Source organism: Clarias gariepinus, chromosome 25 (assembly GCF_024256425.1).
Source record: "Clarias gariepinus isolate MV-2021 ecotype Netherlands chromosome 25, CGAR_prim_01v2, whole genome shotgun sequence".
In the NCBI taxonomy this organism is placed as follows: Eukaryota; Metazoa; Chordata; class Actinopteri; order Siluriformes; family Clariidae; genus Clarias; species Clarias gariepinus.
Window position 1 is genome coordinate 5,521,154 of NC_071124.1, and position 21,044 is coordinate 5,542,197.

Sequence of the window (21,044 nt, forward strand, 5' to 3'; positions counted from 1 at the left end):
TGACATGCTTTGTACCATCTGTAGTTGGGAAAAAGAAGGCAGACGGTGATGCTCTTTTTACCCGGCTACCACAAAAAGAAAAAAAACAAAACAAAAACAAAAAAAAAAAAAAAAAAAAGTTTTTTTTGTTTTTTTTGTTTGTTGTTTTTTTTTTTTTTTTTTTTAAACTTTCAACTATATCAAATCCTTAACAGTATTAGCATGCGTGTTTCCGTCATTCCAGGGAATGGTGACATGACTTTTTTCTTATCTTCTGCTCTTGGTTGGTGTGTAAAGGGTGGATCCTAAAATTTGGACGGCACACAAGCACACTTGGATGTGATCTGAAAGCAAATTAAGGGAGAGGGAGAACATTTTTTTTTAATTAAATTAATGACTGGGTGTGAGAAAGCTTACCTAACTGAATTTCACACATGTGAGTGAACTTACTGTTTGAAGTCTTACATCTGAGTCACGTATTTGTGACTAGTCAGATGATCTGCAGATATTACTGGAATCTAAAGTGAAGAGGGAGAAAAGTAAGGGGGGGGGGAATGAGGTCAAGCTCGTTGTGTTTCAGGAACCATGCATTTTATGGTTAAGTTTAGGGTTTGAAAATCACACCTACAGTAAATCAGAGCAAAATAATGGTGAATTTTATTGTTATGATTTATTTTTTTTTCTGAACTTTTTGGTTTTTGTATGTTCACAAAAAGCCATTTTTCCCATTCGCAGTGTTAAAGTATATGTACATTAGAAATGTTTATAATTTCCCTTTTAGTATTAACAAGGTATCTTTATTCATTAATCTTCAGTCAAAAGTTTGGACACACATTCTAATTTATTTTTATTTCTTTCTACACTGTAAAACAATGCTAAAGGCGTCTAAAATATACAATAATCTTTTGAACAGTTGATATTAAGTTGTATCTGCTACTTCTGCTCTGTAAAGCTTCATAACGGCTCTAATCTGAGGTGCTGGTTGTTAACTGGTGATTTCTGAGGCTGGTGACTCTAAATGAACTTCTCCTCTGCAGCAGAGCTCAGTTTTGGTCTTGCTTTCCTGGGAAGGTCTTCATGAGAGTGTTTCATCATGGCGCTTGATGGGTTTTGCAAATGCACTTGATAATACTGTTCCTGCAAGAGCTGCTCCAGAACAGCTGACCTTCGTGTCCTAATTAAATATGGTTTCTTACAGTTTTCTTACTCTATCTATCTATCTATCTATCTATCTATCTATCTATCTATCTATCTATCTATCTATCTATCTTATTAAACAGTCTTGTTAGTTTTGTTTTTTTAGCTCCATGTTTATATAAAGAATTATATTTCTCATTATGAGATATATATATATATATATATATATATATATATATATATATATATTTTTTTTTTTTTTTTTTTTTAAAACTGTTTAGTTTGAGGAAGAATCAACACACAGTGCCTAATGAATAAGAAAAGCATTAAAACTGTTAGGTAACCTTAATAATCTTATCTGTTTTTAAAGTAATTTATAATAAGAAATGCTGGATTAAGTTGTCCTTGCTGAGACTGAAAACGTTTCAAAATATATATATATTTTTTACCAAAAGACAAGATGGAATTAGATTTTAAATCGAAATTTTGTTTTTTTCCCCCAATTCCCACCCACCTGTCAATCACACGACAGCTACTGTAGCAAACATTAATAGCAAAAATTAACATTCGTTTCCCTTTGAGTCACATGAAGCCAATAATGTATCTTGCCGCATCACAGTGCAGCGTAAGAAGCTCAGAGGAAAGCGCTATCTGCCTTCTTCCACATACATGAGCATACAGAAGCCTATGATTGGTCAGAGACAATTTTTTAAATGATTCGACTACCAAATTACGATTTCTTTTTCTTTCCTCTGAATGTGAGTGAACTCGAAACAGACGTTACACAAACGCTTTTGAGTAAACATAGCCAGAGACTTTGTGCAGTTAATGATTGCGTTGACATGCAGGTTAGTAGGATGGAGGTCAGTACGGACGTTATGATGCAAGCAGACACACTTATCACCATGGTCTCTCTCTCCCTCTCTTTCTCTCTCGCTCTCTCTCTCTCTCACACACACACAAATACACGTACACAAAACACACACAGCATGGAGACACTACTGCACTAATGAAAGGCAGAGGGAAAGCGGTAAAGGAGCAAACCTGATTGGCTGTGGCTGTTGCGAAGGGAACACTTGTGGCGGATGTGGTGGCTGCTGACACAGTGGCTGCCGAAGCACCGTGCATCATGGGAACTTTTTGGAGGGAAAACCAAATAACCAAAAATGAACAGCGGGATAGGGCAGATGTGACATCCATTTTAATTATTGTCAGTAAAGGCGGGTAAGCATGGTTTGAGGTGTGTGTGTGTGCGTGTGTGTGTAAGGGGGAGGGAATGGGGGGGGGGGGATTTACGCAAAAACGTCAAAGCCATGCCATAGGTAAGGTCAAAGGGGACATTAGTGGGGTGTCATGCCGCCATTGCAAGAAAGCAACATTTGACTCAAGGATGAAGCCATGAAACTGAACATAAACACAAATCATTCCCTTATTAATATTAGTAGAGAACAGCTTCAATTTTACACCATTTTTGACATTTCATGCCATCTGTCACTTGTTTAAAGCTTTATAAAAAGGACTCAATGATGAAAAAACACCCTTATTTTGCTTTCTCCCCCCCCCCATCTTTAAAATGTCAAGTAAATGTCATAAATCAGAATTTAATTTGCGTCACGTTAACACAGCGATATGACATCTCGCCCCTATGATGCACAAAGTGTCACTAAATGGAATGAGTGTTCAGGAACCGATCAATCAAAATAATAAATAAATCAAATAAAAGTGAGGTGTGAAGATAATCAAGTAAGAAAGCCGGCACCTACCAACACTCGTTGCGGGTGTCATGCACAATATTGAGCCTGCCCATCATGCATTGCAACAGGAAGTGAAGTGGAAAGGCAGAAGGAGGGAGGGGAGGAGAATCAACACAACCCATCACGCGTGCCATTAGAGTGAGGAAACAAAACACACACACACACACACACACACACACACACAAAAACAGATAAGGAGAATAATGTTACAGGAACAGGAGAATAAAACGTCACAAATCATTGAAAGGTCATAAATGAAATGATAATAAATGACTGTTACAGTGAGTGGATCGTTTCATCATGGCACATTCTATTAGGGCGAAATATTAGTAATATCACGTGGAAAGAGCTACAAGTGAGGGTCATTTTAAAGAAATATGAATAAATTATGAATACATTTTTCTCCACTCATCTGCCATACAGGTTGATCAGGCAGATTGAGATTGAGAAAACATGACTTTTTCTGTGTTTGAATTCAATTCCAAACAGACTCAAATGTAGCTCCTTTAATTTGTCGTCACATTGTATTTACATTACGTGAACAATGAATAATGGAAAACAGTAGTGAATTACTGTACAGAGAGCCACAAATTTAACATCTCAAGAAAAAAATGTACTAACATGAGCAGAAGGTAAACAGCATGAAGTCATACAGTATGTCGAGTGGGAAAAGTTTGCTGTTATAGGAAAATAATCAATCTCAATCTCGTGACACTGGAGACTCCTTCCAAAAGTGCTAAACAATTTATTACGGTACACACCATACCTCATGTTATTTTTTAAATCTGTAAATCGATGATAAAGAGCCCGTGAATTGTTTACCATAAAAATAATAATTTATTGTACTTTAAGTGCAATAGTAAAAACACGTTATCTGCTCTTACAGAAAATTAATCGACACCTTCTGACCACCTTCAGAGTCGAGAATTCCTCCAGAACAGAGCCGTGGTGTAAAAAATTTACCTGATTGTATTTCATTACTAAAATTACATTTGTAGAAGATTTAAATTGAAATAAAAATTGGTTGTTTTTTTCATACATAGTTATATACGAGGTGTTTAAGTTTAACTTTTATTAGTGCGGAATAATAATGCAGTTATGAGAGTCAGAACGACCTTTACACTAATTCACTCGTCCCAGGGTTTTACTAGGGCTTGGATACCATAAAAGAAAAGGGGTCCGCTTTATGTCTGAAACGCTGGTCTCCCAGGAACTCCTTTAATAGACCTAACATGTGGAATTGTCTTGGAGTGAGGTTAGGACTGTACAAGTGGACTGTACAGTTCACACAGACAGATGTGTCTCTTCTACAAGGTGGCGACAAGTTATCCATCGATTTTCAAAGATCAAGATCAAACAAAGATGTTTGCAGCATTAAAAAGATTTATATATATATATATATATATATATATATATATATATATATATATATATATATATATATATAATGCTATATATATATATATACAGAAAAATATACAGTCTAGATTTTAAATACCTTTACCATCTTTGTGCAAAGCCTATTCATACATTAAAAGGAGAACATCGTCTCATTCAAAGCTTCGTAGCGACCACACATTTAGTTCGATTTAAACCCTGATCATAACCTTAATCTTTGTAAGTGTTCGTACACCTTCAACTGCAATTCCGAGACCACGTGAAAAGGCTTTTAAATACTTGAATACATTCATGAGTGGACACTTTTCACCTAGCTCATCTTTAGCCAGGTTTTTGTCACGATCCTCACACTTCTGCTTAAGTATATGTGTGCTTTTTCAGCCTTGAACATAAGGCGCAGAAAAAAGTAGTCAGCTTTTAGAAAAGGGATAATCCTGGATTAGTGTCTGTAAGAATCTCTGGCGTACCGGAGAGCCACTACTGGGCTCTTGAACAAGACTCTGAACCCTTAATTACTCAACTATGAGCCTGCATTGGATCCTATTTCACTTGCAAATCAGATAACAGCACGTGTAAAAGTTCTCTATGGTTTTCATAAGCCTGTCTAAAACAGATTAAATATTAAAGCCAATAAAAAGAAAAAAAGAGTAATTTTTTTTTATTCTGTTTGGTCAGAAGGTATAAATTATTTTTTTTAAATGTTTTTTATCTGGCTGTATATACTGGATGAACAATAGGTTTATATTAATGAACTCATTACAGTATAACACGTTATTCTTCTTATAATATCAGCTCATTCAAAGTCACTTGAACAGCATATACTCAACATACTGTATATAAAGACTAATATTAAATACAATAAAAAAAAAAAACATTTAATGTTGTCGGCCCTATTTTTAAGAGACATTTATTTCACATTTATGGTAAGGGTCTTAGTTGTAAATTGTTAAAATTTCCCATGGGAAAGTCTTCAGGAGAAATTTTTTTTTTTTCTTTCTGTAAAATAACAGGCCGTGTTTTGAGAGAGCGATACGGTATGGTTGGTTGATTATATGGTATAACATAACCAAGAGCAGGAAATAGCTTGTCTCACAAACATTACAAAACAGTAAATCTCACTATACACTATTAAAATATGCAATGGTTTGTACATTAAAATTAAACATTGTAATCGCTAGCAAATCGGTTTGCCATTACTGGAATAACACACTTCACTCCGGGCTGCTGTATGAAAAATAATACACTTCGGCTTTCGGCACTCGGCTTGTGCGTCATGCTGCATCACAACCCCCCTCACAGGCATAGATTTTGTCTAGCAGCTCGGTCTGTTGAGGGGTTATACTTAGGAGGAAGCTCTTAGTGAGGAGATCATTTAACATTTAACATTTATGGAAGGAGTCGTCAGTGTCGGAACTTTGTGATAGATGAATTGTTTAAAGAGAGAAAAACAATTAAGACCGGTAAAGGGGTGATTAAATATTAAATATACGTAGCTGCTATAATGTCAAGAATATAAATGTCTACTGCGTTAACATTCATATATATACTGAGTACTGTGCAAAATGTTTATCAGGTCTGAATTATTATGTTATTTCCAGATTTCCAATTTCATTTCTTAATAATTTTATTATTTTTAAATAAATAAATAATTATAAAAAAATAAATAACATTACAGAATAATATTTGCATGCCTGTTAAGAAAGCAACATATTACGTGACAAAGTTATTAACAGAAGAACTCTGAAATATTTTCCATTACACTCAGTAAAACCTCCCAGCTGTTTAACTTACAGTATAAAACTCCACAAATCTGTATCTACAGTAACAGTAACAGTGCTTGATTAATTTCGAGGAAAGAGTTTGCTCAAAATATATTAACTATGTTTATTTATTACTTTTTATTATGCTGTACAGAAGTTTCTTTCATGTAAAAATGCTTTTAAAGACATATTTAAAAGCAGTCTTATGCCAGTTTTTTTTGTATGTTTTACTGAGTGTGCTGGAGACTTTTGGTAACTTTGTCAATTTCATGAGAAACCGAGAAGGTTTCATTAGGTTTTTCATAAGGTTTGCATTTAAAATATGGTCTGTCATGAAATATGTTGCTTTCTTTACAGGCATGCAATTATTTTTCTGTACTGTTATTTAGTTACTTATTTATTTATTCCTTTTTTTTATTAATTTTTAAGGTATGATTGGAAATAGTGACTGGTTAAGTACATACAGTAGCAATGCAGACATGATAAACATATTTAACTAAATTTGTGCTAAAGATAATACAGTGCCTAAGATCTTTGCACAGTACTTTGTCTATAAAAAACACAGCATGCCAGATTTCATTAGATAAAAATGTCTGTGGTAAAAGAGTAGTAACCCATTTCAAAGTGTGCTCTTGTTGAAAAATAATCGACTTTATGCCAAAAGTACTAACTTGGCTTGATCGCTTGTTATTTTAGTATAACAGCAAATGTCCTGGTGTTTTATTCCTTACATGCTGTATTATTTAAATAGTGAAAGTCTTGAGCTAGGCTCCCTGCAGCACATGAGTCAGTATCTTAATGCCAGAGGTGAACGTGAAAGGTGAAGTCAGGAGCGAGCTACCTGATGGTATGAAAGCCGCCTGTTGGTGAAACTGCATGTTGGTCAGGGCCTGTTGGTACTGGAACATGCCAGTGTTGAACATGGCCGTGGCACCGTTGGTTTTTTCAAGTGCGGGTCTCTTTGGTAATGGAGGCAAAACGGGTGGAATCCCCTGAGTAACAGAGCAACATGGTGGAGAGAGAGAAAGAGAGAGAGAGAGAAAGAGAGAGAGAGAAAATGGAGGGAGGGACAGTTACTTACAAGACAAAAAACAAACTTAAAAAAAAACAACAACAACAAATACCTATTTTCAATTGAATACATAATAATCGAAAAAGTCCTAGATTTAATTATGTAAAGCATGAATAGTATTTAACAATGGAGGCTTTGGAGCTTTCTTTAAATGTGTAAATTAAATAATAATAATAATAATAATAATAATAATAATAATAACGCAAACTGCACTGCTAGCTCCGTAATTACATTTAAGCGACGTTAATTTCCCCCACTACACCCCAAAGGTAGACATGCACATTTAAAAACATGCAAATTATGTAGAGAGTAATTTCAATCTACATATTGTATTTCTATATAATATAGGTAAATATATTTAATCTAAAAACGTTCACACCTTATTTTTTTATCAGTAGAGGTGATGATCTGAATGCAGCTACCAAAATTTCAACCAAACAAGATATTTTTTTTTATTAATAGATTTTGCATATTGTTCTTACAGTAACACTTCCATTTCGTAAAAAAAAAAAATATATATATATATATATTGATATATTGATATGTGCGCAAGCAGGTTCGGCCCAATTCACTGCAATCAATTAATCACCCCTTTTTTAAATTTTTAGTTCATAAAAATAGTTTCTACAACAGAGCTACATGCCAAGCTAAAAGGTGAAAGGACATAGTACCAGGTCAAAGGTTGCCTCGAGGGGTCGCTTCAGTGATTTGACAGCCGACTGAGTCTTAATTAGCAGGCAGCGAGCACATGATGGCAATGGGCCAATGGGGGTCAAGCGCATTAACATAAACAGCAAGCAGAGGTGCATCATGGGGCAGCAGTGCAGTTTGGGTAGGTGAGAAAAATCAAAATAAAAACAAAAGAAATAAAATAACAAACAAAAAACAAACAAAAAAACAAAACAAAACAAAACAAAAAAACAAATCACCAGAATGCAATATACAACAAATAACAAGACTAACGCATGCACAGTAATGACAATTAGTTACTGAAAGGACTAAAATGTCATGTGCTAAGGGTTACAGAGAAACATCAAGACAATCTGTCTGTAAAGCTTTGCATTTATTCACACAAAAACAAATTATTTTACTTCTGCAAATGGATTAACTAATATTTAAAAAAGAAAAATGCTAAGCTTCTGAAGAAAGAGGAAGAAAATAAAAAGTCAGGAAATACAGCCAGGTCCAAAAGTCTCGATCCACTGCGAAGATCCGGTCTAATTCCATCATCGAATCAAATCACAGGTTTATTATTATCTAGTATTACGGTTGCTATGGAAACAGCTTGGGCGTAGATTAAAGAAGATACAGTTTATAGCTGCTATAACGTGAGCGATAAGTGAAACTTTCAATGTGACTAAAAACAACTAATCTAGAGTAATCTTTACAAATGCTCACAACATGACAAGCTGAGGTTTATGGCTTATTAACTTCAAGCGAGAAGAAAAACAAATTGACCTCGTTGAGGATATGAATATTTATAACTGCTATACAGCAAGTCATGACAACCGGGGCCAGGGGTAGCTCAGTGGTAGGGGTATACCCCGGGGCCAGGGGTAGCTCAGTGGTTAAGGCATTGGACTACGGTTTGGAAGATCCCAGGTTCAAACCCCACAACCACCAAGTTGCCACTGTTGGGCCCTTGAGCAAGGCCCTTAACCCTCACCTGCTCAGATGTATAATAAGATAAAAAAATGTAAGTCGCTCTGGATAAGAGCGTCTGCCAAATGCCTAAATGTAAATGACAAAAACTAACTTATTTCATGGACACTTTTTGGGAGGTGCTATAATTGGTTCCCTTAAACACCCTTAAGCAAGTGCTCAGCTACAATTGGGTCGTGAAGCTAGCTATCTGACCCTTGACCCTTGAAGTAACTGCCACATAAACAAGAGATATAACATCAGGGTGGGGAGTATCTGTCGCCCGATGTACCTGATGGCACGTAGAATTTTTACAGTACTGCTAGCATTGGCAGAGGATTTAAAGACCTAAATGACCTAAAGATTCTTGTTAGTGGATTTAGAACTTTGGACCCGCTGTATGCCCGAAGGTATTTCCATTGATATATTACAGACTGCAGATATAACAGTTATAACACAGTTATAACAGGTGACATATGCGCAGGGTTAAGCGTACACACCAGTTTTTCTACGTTAGCACATACTGCATTACCTTCACCATAGCTCAGGCACAGTTGCTCTTTGCTAGTGTTACGGTTTATAAGAAATAGGCGAGAGGAGGAGCAGAGCCTGAGATGGCGCTAAAGGAGCGGGCAAGAAGTGGGTACGACTGGACAGGGATTGGCACCGACCTACCATGGCAGCGGCGGCGGCCGCCTGGTTGACTTGGTGCTGCGCGGCCTTGATCTTGGCCTGCAGGTGTGCCGGAGGGTGGAAGTACTTGCACTTGTCGCGTGAGCAGCGGCCCTTGATGTAGTCCATGCACACGGTCACTGTGTTGTCGTTGGTGTCGATCATGGCGCTGTCGGACGGGTGAGCGAAGCGGCAGTCGTTCTCGCCCCGTGTGCAGTTACCTCTCTGGTACTCCCGACACACCTATAGGTCAAGAGAGAGAGAGAGAGAGAGAGGGAGAGAGAGAGAGAGAGAGAGAGAAAAGAGGGAAGAGACACAGAGAGGCAGAAAGAATAAGAGGAAAGAAAAGGAACAAGGAAAGAGGAAAGAGAGTCAGGTCAGGGGCAGACAAGTAGAACAGAAAGAGACAGAGAGAGAAAAAGAGGGAGAGAGAATGACAAGATAGAGAGAAAGATGGATGGACAGAAAAAGACATGATAGGATGAGAGAGAAAGAGTGAAATGTAGACAGACGCAAAAGGAATTAAAAAATAAGGGAAAACAAAAAAGCGAACGAGACAGGAATAATAAGAGACAGAAAAGCAATACAAGTGAAAGAGAGAATAAAAGAGAAGGCAAGAGAGACAGAACAATAGAGAAAAGGACAAGAGAGAACACTTAGAATAATGGCTCCAGTTTGTGTCTAAACAAATGTTTTGGTTCATTTTTGAACCATGTTTTGTTTTAAATCAGAGAATGTTTATGTCTGGTCACTTTGAACCAACACTTTCATGTTGATTTAAACTCGTTTCCAGTCCAAACTCTAACTAGTGTGTTTTGTCCGTTTTTTTCTTCTTCCCTTTTTGTACTCATAAAGCGTTCACATGCTGCTCCTCACGATGGAGGGACTGCAAGACACTTTTTAATAACGTTTTATTGCTCCTCATAAACACGCTGTGTTTTCCTACTCCGCCGTCTTTAACATTATTACCCCAACGCTTTAACACCAATTCCCACCCTGAGACATCTAAACAAGTCTGACGTAGTTCTACAGTAGTTATGAACTCGGTTTAAATACTGAGAGATTTTTTTTACAGCACTTGAACCTGAGCGTCTTAAGAGTTTTGCATTGGAGATTCACTGCCATGTGAAATAAACCGATTTGATCAGCATGTGTTGTTTAAAATGTACAAACTGTCAAAAATGTCAGTTTAAATATTTTTTCCATATTAAACGGCAGAATCATTTCATTAAAATAAAAATGATTTTATTGTAAAACGCGGCTCAAGCTTGTGCTTTTGTTTAAACCACCGATCTCTCCTATATGTGCGAAACCGACGTTAAAGCATCTGATTTGTCATTTCAGCACTTAGACAGAAGGGGGCAGGCACTACACATGAAGCGTGCTTAGTGTTTTTCCGCAGCGAGGCTTTGCTCCTGTGAGGAGCGGGTTTACCTGAAAGATGATATCTAGACAAATGCCCATAAATCACGTCCACGGACACTATATCTGCATCAGACTATGTGCAGTGTCGCCACACACACACACACACTGAATAAGTTTGACGGACTTAGATGATTAACCTTTACATTTTGTTCACATGTTCGTAATGCTTTATAAGATATTGTATATATATATATATATATATATATATATATATATATATATATATAGCTATAAATAAATCTACATAACCATTTTTAACTGTTATAAATTTTCTTAAGTTTTTTTTTTAATTACGTGATACGTTTTTTGCTACCATTCACTTTCCAGTTTCATAAAAAATTTCTTTTGGTCAAAAAAATTGTGGATTAATCCATACATCTTAAAAATATCTAGTAAGTATACATGCGGTATCAACATATACTTCATTTCCCACATATTATATCATTTTATTGTGCATGATTTTATTATATTTTATTATATAATATTATTATATTTAAAACTTATCTTTTGCTCAAGGCCAGCAGATAAAAATGAGCTATTTGACAAAATCTGAGACATTTATTTATTACATAAGTGTTTAAGCTGATTCATGTGTATTGTTAATATTAGTGTGAATAAATTTTGAATGAAACGATTTCTTGTTAAAAAAAAAAAAAAAAAAACGTTCACCTGTCACACCATCATCATCACCATGTAACTTGGACACCAGGTCATCTGTCACAATGAGTCAGCTTGGAAAGTGTCATGACACAGCCTTATATAAGTGTACAGTATCATTCCTTTTATACCACAGCAATCTGTTAATAATTAAATTGTAAAAATTTATTAACAAATGACAAGTCATACAAAAGCAACACGGTGCCTTGCACCTCTAGGGTTTGGGTTCGATTCCCAGCCGATCCAAAAACATTAAAGATTATGCTAATTGGTGTTCCCAAATTGCATGTAATGTGTGAATGTGTGTGTGCCCTGCGATGGATTGTGCCCCACCTTAGGCGATTAGGTTCCAGGCCCCCTGTGACCCTAAACACAGGATAAAGCTGTATAGACGATGAGTAAGTGAGTGAGAGACAAGTCGTACTTTTGATCACTTTATAGTCATGTCAAATTGTGGAACGTCCTCAGAACATTTTTTTTTTGTCATTACACTTATAACACATTTACTTTAAACAGCTACTGTATGAACAGTCAGTTTCTCTTAAAGGTAGAAATACATTGCGGCATTCAATGACGAAACTCAAAGACTTTCCCGTGGGGACAGTTTCAGAGCAGTGACACGCCAAAAATGCTAAATGAATTTCGTGATTCCTTCAGCATATAAACGATGAGTTATTTTTTAGACCTTTGTATAATTATGTCCGGAAACACCAAAAGTCTTTTTTTTTTTTTTTTTTTTTTTACCAAAAGGCTGTATTGCAAAAGGAAAACGATAGCAAGCAGATACAGAAAAAAAAACAAAAAACAACTGAACAAATAAACAGTAAACAGCATATTCGTCACCACAGCCAGTTCAAATTCATATTTCAAAGTCAAATGTCAAACCTACAGTAGATATAACATTGACCCAGAGCTGCCTAGAGCTACAGCAGTTCTAAACCAGAAGAAAATGTTTCTTTCACTTCCCACGTCCTTTCCCCTTCGGTGATTTTGCTTTTCTTAAACCAGCTTGTTCTGACCCCTGGTGTCCCCTGTAGCAAGGAGTCGAAATAAAATAAATAAATAAAAAGCCAGGTCTGAACTGTACGTGTTGGCGCCTCTACTATTAGGGTGATTGTTGCATGTTGGAGAAATGACCACCGTGTGACACTTTGATCCGAAACCATCCTGACACTTGGGGTGGGTTTCGATTCATAAATGTCGTCGTCGTTTGACTGATGGCCGACAGGAAGCTAATGAAATCCACTGGGCACTCGCATCGCTCTCCAGCTCAGGCTGCTTTTTAAAGAGACGGAGGCAGCCTTGTTGTCAGGCAGACACTGCGAGGAGGGGGGTGGGGGGTGCGATACGTTGAGAGATGGAGAGAGAGAGAGAGAGAGAGAGAGAGAGAGAGAGAGAAAGAGAAATCCACAGACAGAGGGGACCAGATAAAAACAATGGAGAGGGTCAGAAGGTTTTCGAGAGTGTTGCAGAACTGGGGTAGGGGGGTGGTGGGGGGTGGCTGGTGTTGGAGAAAGAAAGAATAAGAGAGCAGAGGAATAAAATGTTTTTGTCTCTATGGAGATGTGGCATTCTAGATGAGGACTCCTCTCCGCTTCACTTTTAGCACCGTTGGCAAACAGCTTTGTCTCTGGCGCTAAAGCGCACGGAGAGTGATGGGCGAGACGGAGAGATCAACCGAGGGGCATTTTTCAGACTCTCTCCTCTTATGTGTTTGTGTGTTTTTATTTTGCCTTTCAGTCTTAGAGTTAGAGGCAGATGGGAACTGAATGGAGTTCCATTGAAATTGCTGGTTTGCTGTGTCCGTAATCATACGTTCTCTGTTTTTGGAGACGCGCTAAAGAAAACAGGTGTCATCCCATCACGTACCCAAAAGGTTGTCCATCTGGTTTATTTTATTAAGCACTTTATTAACAGTGGGTTCGAGAAGAACAAAAAAAAAAAAAAGAAATGCAGTATGTAGGGCATAAAATAAAAATAAAAATAATTCTAAGAAGAATATGTAAATAAAGTAAAAAAATTATCTCATTTTAAAATGATAATAAAAACCATATACATGTATTATTTAATTAATAACTAAAATAAAATGGATTTTGTACTGTAGGTCAAACATCATGTTAAACACAGAGCTGTCGGATAGGCCCTTTAAAAAATCTTAATTTTCTTCTTTTTATTTATTTTTTGCTTCGCTGTGTTCGATACTAAATTGTTGATGCGCACTTGCGTGCACATGTGCATAAAAATATATATTTTTATTTTTTTCTCTATTTTCTCAAAGAAGATAAACCCATATGATTGCAGGATCCAAGGTCCTAAATTACCTTTGAATCTTGCATTGGCAGCTTCTTTCTATAAATATCTGACCTGTCACATCAAATTAGGCATAAAGTCACATTTTAGGTGATTTAACTTATGCCTGTTTTAAGATTCCTGCTTTAATAAGATCTATTATGTTACTTTATCATGCCACTTTATCCCTTCATGTCAAGTTCTTGAGCTAAGATGGCCAGTGCGAGTTTGTTTGAGAAGACGGCATTGGCCTTAAAATTTTTTTTTTTTGAAATTCTTACTCACTCATCATCTATACCGCTTCATCCTGTATTCAGGGTCGCCTGGAGCCTCTCCCAAGAGGGCACAAGGCAGGGGTACACCCTGGACAGCGTGCCAATCCATCACAAGACACACACTACAATTTGGGAAAACCAGTTAGCCTAATCTGCATGTCTTTGGGAGGAAACCAGAGTACCCAAAGGAAACCCATCGGGAACATGCAAACTCCTCGAGACATCGAGTCTGGCTGGGAATTGAACCCGGACCTTGGAGGTGCAAATTGACAGTGCAAACCACTACACCACCGTGCCGCCACATGGAAGTTTATTTTTTTTTATTAAGGAAGAGGGAACCCTCAGCCTCATTTTGACTCCAGGATTTCTCAGCGCCACCCTTAAAAATATCTTCACCAGCAGAGAGCGAGAGGAAAAAAAGAACAAGCTTTTTATAGCAAAATAAAAAAAGCACGTTTTCCTGTCACAACTGGAGTAAACCAGCTTAATAGTGTTCATTAAAGTGCTTTAAAACAATATGTAGTAAGAATATTTTTCAATTCTGTTAAAGAATCAGTAAGATCAGTTTTTTAAGCAAAATTTCTTTCTTTTTTTTTTTTTTTTTGCATTTTTGCATTTTCGCATTGTTAGTTGAACAAATTCATTATTAGTTGAATGCATACCATCATTAAAACTAAAATAGTCTGTTCAGAAGAGGAGTGAAACAGAGGGAGAAGAATGAATATTTTTTGCAGCATTTTCTTTGGCGCATTAAGCGATATACTTGGAGAGACATCTAACACTTATTACTATGTTAAAGTAATAACAAAATATGTAACCTTTAAAGTAAAGATATATGTTTCTGACAGGTTTTAGAGTTTGTTAGTGGATATACTAAAATAATTTGCATGATGAAGTCTTAAATAAAGTTCTGAGAAAATGTCACTCTGGGCTTGGTTATAAAAAATATTCTAAATTGTAAACATCCTACAGGTTAGTGAATATGATAGGAATATGTCACATGCAAAAGGAATCCGTCAAAAGTCAACAGGGTAAAGACAGGGTTTGATCAGACAAGCAAACAAAGATGCTGTAGTTACATGTCTACATGATGCTTCCACCACCATGCTTTAGTGTGGGAAAGAACTTTTTTTTTTTGCTGACTCCAACATGTCTTCTGGCAGAATCCAAACCAGCTCCTCTGTAAAGCTCAGCTTTGAGGATTCTCTGCGCTATGGCTGATCTGTGAACAGCTTAATCCATCTGGGATGTGGATTTCTCCAGCTACAACAGAGTTACCTTTATCCTCTTGTTTCCTTCTCTGATTAATATGGTTCTTACCTGGGTACTGATTTTCGTTTTTTTTGCTTTTTAAAGCGAAACAGCCTCAGTGAAAATAGGAAAATTCTCTATATTGTATAGCATTTTAGGATACCCAGAGCTTAGTGTGTATAAATATTCCTGTTGTTGAGCTTTGAATATACCAATGTTATAGTTTAACTGAAAGGAAACCTATTACACAAAATACATTTTTATGTTGTTTTTATAACATTCAAGTTTGTTTCTGCTGTCAACTCTGGTTAATATAAAATTTGAAGCATAGTTTAAATGGTTCCAGGTTCCACTGCAACTCATGACGAATACGCTGTGCTCTGCTTTACTTGTCCTGAGAGAACTATTTAGATTAAACTTTCTGTAAATAAAAATGGAATCGCACTCACCTCCAGCCGATCTGTCCTCATGAGCTTCTGGGCGGCAGCAGCGGCTGCAGCGGGCACAGGGACGTTAGGGGTGCTGGTCATTAATACAGGTGCACTGGGCAGGATCTCAGTGGGCACCAGGCCCGGAGACACAGGGCCCAGATATGGGTTAACCAGTGCTGTGGCGTTGGTGGCCAGGCTGGGCGTGACAGAGAACATTGGCTGCAATGGGACATAAAATATTCTAAGATTAGCATACATATTAAGAATATCTTGATCTGATCTGATGACATTATTTATGAAGTCCCTGAATTTTTCTGTAATTACAGCTCATATAGGTACAAAACAGTGTGAATCTTTACTATTACTTTTACTACTACTACTACTGCTAATAATAATAATAATAATAATAATGGTTTGAATAGTTTTATAGCATCTCTTTTACAAATATATTGATACTTTTACAATGAAGAGACATCTCAACTATTTGGAAGAGGCCTATACTGGGGTTAAATTTAAAACCATATACAAATAAACATAGATTGTTGTTATTATTGCTCAAAGGAAATGAAAAGTAAAAAAAAAAAAGTAATAATATTTCATTGCTTTTTCATTATATGAGGTAATGTAATGTGGTGATGTAAAATGGTTAAGGAGTTTCCCTGTTTAAATGCATATGTACATTATTACAGGTATTAAGTGAAATCAAACTTTTTGATATTTATGGCAGGTTGAAAGAGCATAAACTCTGGATCTATTTATTGCGATTACTAAAAGTCAGAGTCATACATGTATAATTTAGTAAAAATGGTATAGAGAATAAAAGGATGTTTGGGTTAAAATATTTACATGGAAATGTTCACATTTACAATAAAAGTACTGTAACTATTCAATAACATAAAGGAAAATGAATAGACAAACCATTTAAAGTGTTTAGGTTACAGTAGGTAAAACAGCAGTAATAAGACAGAGGGGCAGAGACAGGCCCAAAAACTAAAACAAAAGCACTCGGAATGAAAGGGGATACAGCACTCCTGGATTGTAAGACATGCTGAGAGGTATTTCTGGTGGTTTAATGGGTAGCACTTTACCCTTGCACCCTTAGGGTCTGGGTTCGATTCCTGCCTTGGGGTCTGTGTGTGTGAAGTTTGCATGTTCTACTGTACTTGATAGGTTTCCTCACACAGTCAAAAGACATGCTAATTAGACTAATTGGCATTCCCAAATTGCTGTAGTGTGTGAACTTTGACCGGAGGTCCTACCACAGATGTAAAAATGGGAATAAGTACTACTTTCTTTCGGCTGCTTCCGTCAAGGGGTCGCCACAGTGGACCATCCGATCCGCACTCAACCTGCCACAGTTTTTCCTTTGTTTGCCCTTCCTGACGCAACCCCCCATTTTAATGCAAGCTTGAGACCAGCACTGCATACAGTAACTGGGTAGTATAGGGTGAGGCAACCCACCCATGGTATGGCTCAAACCCTAATCCTCATATCCTCAAACCAGCAACCTACTTTAGAGCCTTAGCCTAAATACAATGGTCAATAGTTGACCTCCATGGTCCCTAGTTAGACTACAGAGGTTACTGGATGGAATAAAAATAGTTATAATAATCTCAGAACAAACTCATTTAAAAATTAAGTAAAGGAGAAAAAACTTTTTAAAACAATCCCAATTATAAAAGTTTTACACATGTATAAGGCCTAGAGGATGATACTAACTTATTGAATAGCAGGCAGTGTGCTGTATATTAATCAGAGCATACATATGCTAGCATTGGAATGGAATTGGTGGTGGGTGTCATACCTTGAGAAAAAAAATTAAGCAGATGGTCTGTAAACATGATGTTCAGATTTGGTGCATATGATAATTTATTTATATACCTTAAAAAAGATTAAAAAAAAAAAAAAAAACCTGTTCAGGTTCAGACAGTGCTTTCCTGAATAACAATAATAACTTGTCTCAAAGTTGATCAGTCTCATTAGAACAGTTCTCGTTAGTGAATTCTACTGAACATAATAGTTTGTTCCTTGTGTTTGGTCATGTGGGAACTTTGGTAATTATGTAAATCAGGAGAATTTTGACATTTTACAGAAGGCTAATTATTTTAATGGAAATGCACACCTGGATGCTTTTCATATAAAGATATACCACTTATTATTTTTAAGTCCTAACTGCTTAACTGAAAAAAAATCTGGATTGTTTTTGGATCATGTCCCCAAAGAATAAAAAAAAAAACTGGTAGAAACCAAGTGGTGCAGCATAAATTCAAAAAAAATATATATATAAAATAAGGATTGTTCTGTAGGATGCAGCTTGTCCTGTAAATGCTGAGGTTGTCACGATATTCCTTCTCATGGTAGACGTGCGAGAAAAGGCAAGGAGAGTCATGGTCAATAAAAAACAGATGTTATTTAAAGGAAATAGCGATTAAAGCACAGAACACATGTGATATCCAGTTCTATGAACTACATCTGACCATTTAACCTCTCCTCTCAAGTTGCTATGATAATACAGTAAGTTGCATGCCATATTTATGTTTTTGTCATCTCAGTATTTAAGGCAGAAGCACAGGAAGTGATAAAATGTTGTTTATGTGGACGTGGCGCTTCAATATCGCTCTCATTAGCCGGCGCAGGCGGCGCACTAGCGTTCGTGTCGGGGTGACGGCTCTGCTTTCAGAGCTCCGCAGAAATGACACTCTGTAATCCAGGACATCTTTGAGATTGAGGGCATTACCGAGACCTAATTAGATCAACCGATCTCAGACGTCCCCGGAGGACCCGAGTGTCACTGTTGAGTCCCTGAGGAAGACCCTTAACCTTCAGCTACAGTACGTGTGTGCATTTATACACCACTTTGAGTGTACATATAAAGAAAAAAAAATGTCTGTCAAATGAATAAATGGAAGCAGGGAAATAAAAGTGGGAAAGTAAAGATGAGATGCTTGTCGCTGATCTTTATCTCCCGAGCCTTTGTGTTTGGGTTCTTTTCTTCTCATGTGCTCATCCACCTCTACACTGTATCCCGCTCCTTTTTCATGCCACCCGTATCTTTCTCCTTCTATCTATCTCACCCTTTCTCCTTTCACTCTCTCTCTCTCTCTCTCTCTCGTTCTGTGGTGAAGACGAAGAGATCCTGAGCTCTGTTACTGGAAGATCTGTCTTTCTTTCTTTCTTCCCCACTGTCTCGTCTTTCTCTTTTATCGCTTATTCTCTCATGTGATAAGAGCCAATAAGGCCTGGGATTCCTTTCATGACTATTTTGTCCCTGTATGGAGATAGAGAGTCGCTGTAAACAAACAGTGTCTCCGGACACACACTGTTTACTTACATTTGGTAAGTGAATCTGTTTCTGTGGAATTTTTTTTTTATATAGGGTTCATGCAAACAAGAGAAGAGAAAATGAATAGTAAGATTTGATTGGATGTAAAAAATAATTTTTATATGAAATGTTTGTTTAAGGCTTATAAAGGGTCACAGGTTTTAACGCGTCATGTCAATCGCAGCGATTTGTAAAGTTTCCAAACTTGGGAAGGTCTCCAGTTGAGATGAGTTTATGTTTTCTGGTAAACTGATGAACTTGGAGATATAAAGAGATGCGGGTGTATTTATCACAGCTGTAAGTAAGTGATAACAAGAACTAGCTTGCCTCTTTGCTCTTTCTCAACTTTAAATCGTAACAAAAAAACGTTAAAACATGTGATTTGTCATTAGGGCTCAAATAAAAATGTGTATATTCTTAAGAAAGTTTCTGGCTTATACGTAAATAACACACTCCAAGCCTATGAGGTAACAAATAAAGACTGTGGAAATGTATTGCATATCTAAGATAATGTCCTTTGGGAGTGTTGGCTCAGACAGCTAAGGCTCTAGATGTTGATTTTGGGATCTAAAGATCCCGGCTTGAGTCCTACCATTCAGTGCCGGTCTCAAGTGCGGTTCAAAAAATGCGAGATTGGCGTCAGGAAGGGGATCTGGCGTAAAAAAAACCTGTGCAAAGTTGTGTGATGATCCGCTGTGATGAACCCTTAATGGGAGAAGTCGAAAGAAAGTTCCTTGAGTTATTGCGCTATTTTGCCCCTAGTGGAATAACAGTGACTAGCTCTTCGACACCCCATACACACAATAGTTTTTCCATAACTAATCAAGCAGACAAATTTTTTTTTCTTATTTCAGAAAACCAGTTATGGACTGGTTATAGAATACGAAGAATAAACAAAACATGTCATTCTAGCTAACTAATGATGCCAACAAAATGAACACCTTAAAAGCTCATGAGAGCTCATTATAAAGAAAAACAGAACAGTGAAGGTACTTTTGGCCCTTCTAGGTTTCAAGGAGTAGAGCAAAAATACAAAAAAAAACACAAAACATAAAATTGTTGTTTAGCCCAGCTACTTAATTGTTACAGATTTTTTTAAAACTCCTTTTCAGAAATACTGCTAATGGATCTTTAAGCTGTCACACTCTAATGTTTGTCCAAGCCTGGTTTATAAAGACAGGCTGAGATTCACGCTTAATACCTGAGATTTAGAGTGTATATTTAATCAGCGCTATCTTTCTTCCCTCTTAGGTGAGTCAGATCTCCAGGACCAATTTGCACACCGCTAACATACTGAATAACATCAGCATTAAAAGCTGCCCACACTCTGCGCTGTGAAGTTTAACTTCACACTGCCACAAGACTCTTTATATAACACTAATGAAAATAACGCTGCTTACATAACCATTAAAGGGAGAAACATGTCTTTTCCTGCTTTACGCTAGCAAGATTTTGCCTGTCAGTCAATCAATCCGAGATTGATCGATCATTACGCTTCAGGACTGGATAGAGAGGGAAAAAGAGAGAAAGAAATGCTAAATGAGAAACATGACAGAGGAACCTGCATTAATTTACCAGCAAGGAGAGAAAGAACAGTCCAGAGGGACGCTTGCTGTGCCTGAGCTGAAATGGGCCAAATCCGCAATTAAGGCCTCTTTTACAAAACTATTTTTTTGGGTCCATTTCCTGGAGCGTCTCGAGTCCTTATTCTTTTTATATAAGGAAAATTGGTTCCAGGATTTTAAACTTCAGGTTGAGATATTCTAACACAATTACACTGAGCAGAACTTTAGCTAATTAGAAGAGGGTTTAGATCAGTTTGATGAGTTTCAGCTAACAAAATTGTACAACATCTTTCCACCCTTTCCACTCTTTCCAATACTCATAATTCCAGATGTTTGCCTTTTAGGCTATGAAACAAAGCAAAATACTCTCTTTTATCAAAAATGCATGGCATAATCTTTCAGATACAAAAGTATAT

General features: G+C 36.8%; 1 protein-coding gene across 7 annotated transcripts in view; it reads right to left on the reverse strand.

Annotated features, from left to right (window-relative positions):
• Window positions 1-151: 151 nt before the first annotated feature.
• LOC128513024 (muscleblind-like protein 1) overlaps window positions 152-21,044 on the reverse strand; it is a 128,336-nt gene continuing 107,443 nt past the window's right edge. For 3 of the 7 annotated variants that reach the window (XM_053486617.1, XM_053486616.1, XM_053486615.1), the window contains exons 4-10: window positions 15,760-15,960; window positions 9,417-9,656; window positions 6,870-7,020; window positions 2,880-2,915; window positions 2,161-2,252; window positions 430-497; window positions 152-323 (exon numbers count right to left, since the gene is read on the reverse strand). In XM_053486617.1, the coding sequence (XP_053342592.1) occupies window positions 441-497; window positions 2,161-2,252; window positions 2,880-2,915; window positions 6,870-7,020; window positions 9,417-9,656; window positions 15,760-15,960 (777 nt within the window). In that variant the 3' untranslated portion in view covers window positions 152-323; window positions 430-440. Of the gene's footprint in view, window positions 324-429; window positions 498-2,160; window positions 2,253-2,879; window positions 2,916-6,869; window positions 7,021-7,771; window positions 7,826-9,416; window positions 9,657-15,759; window positions 15,961-21,044 lie in introns of all 7 variants that reach the window. The other 4 variants (XM_053486622.1, XM_053486619.1, XM_053486620.1 and 1 more) reach the window with 4 other exon arrangements.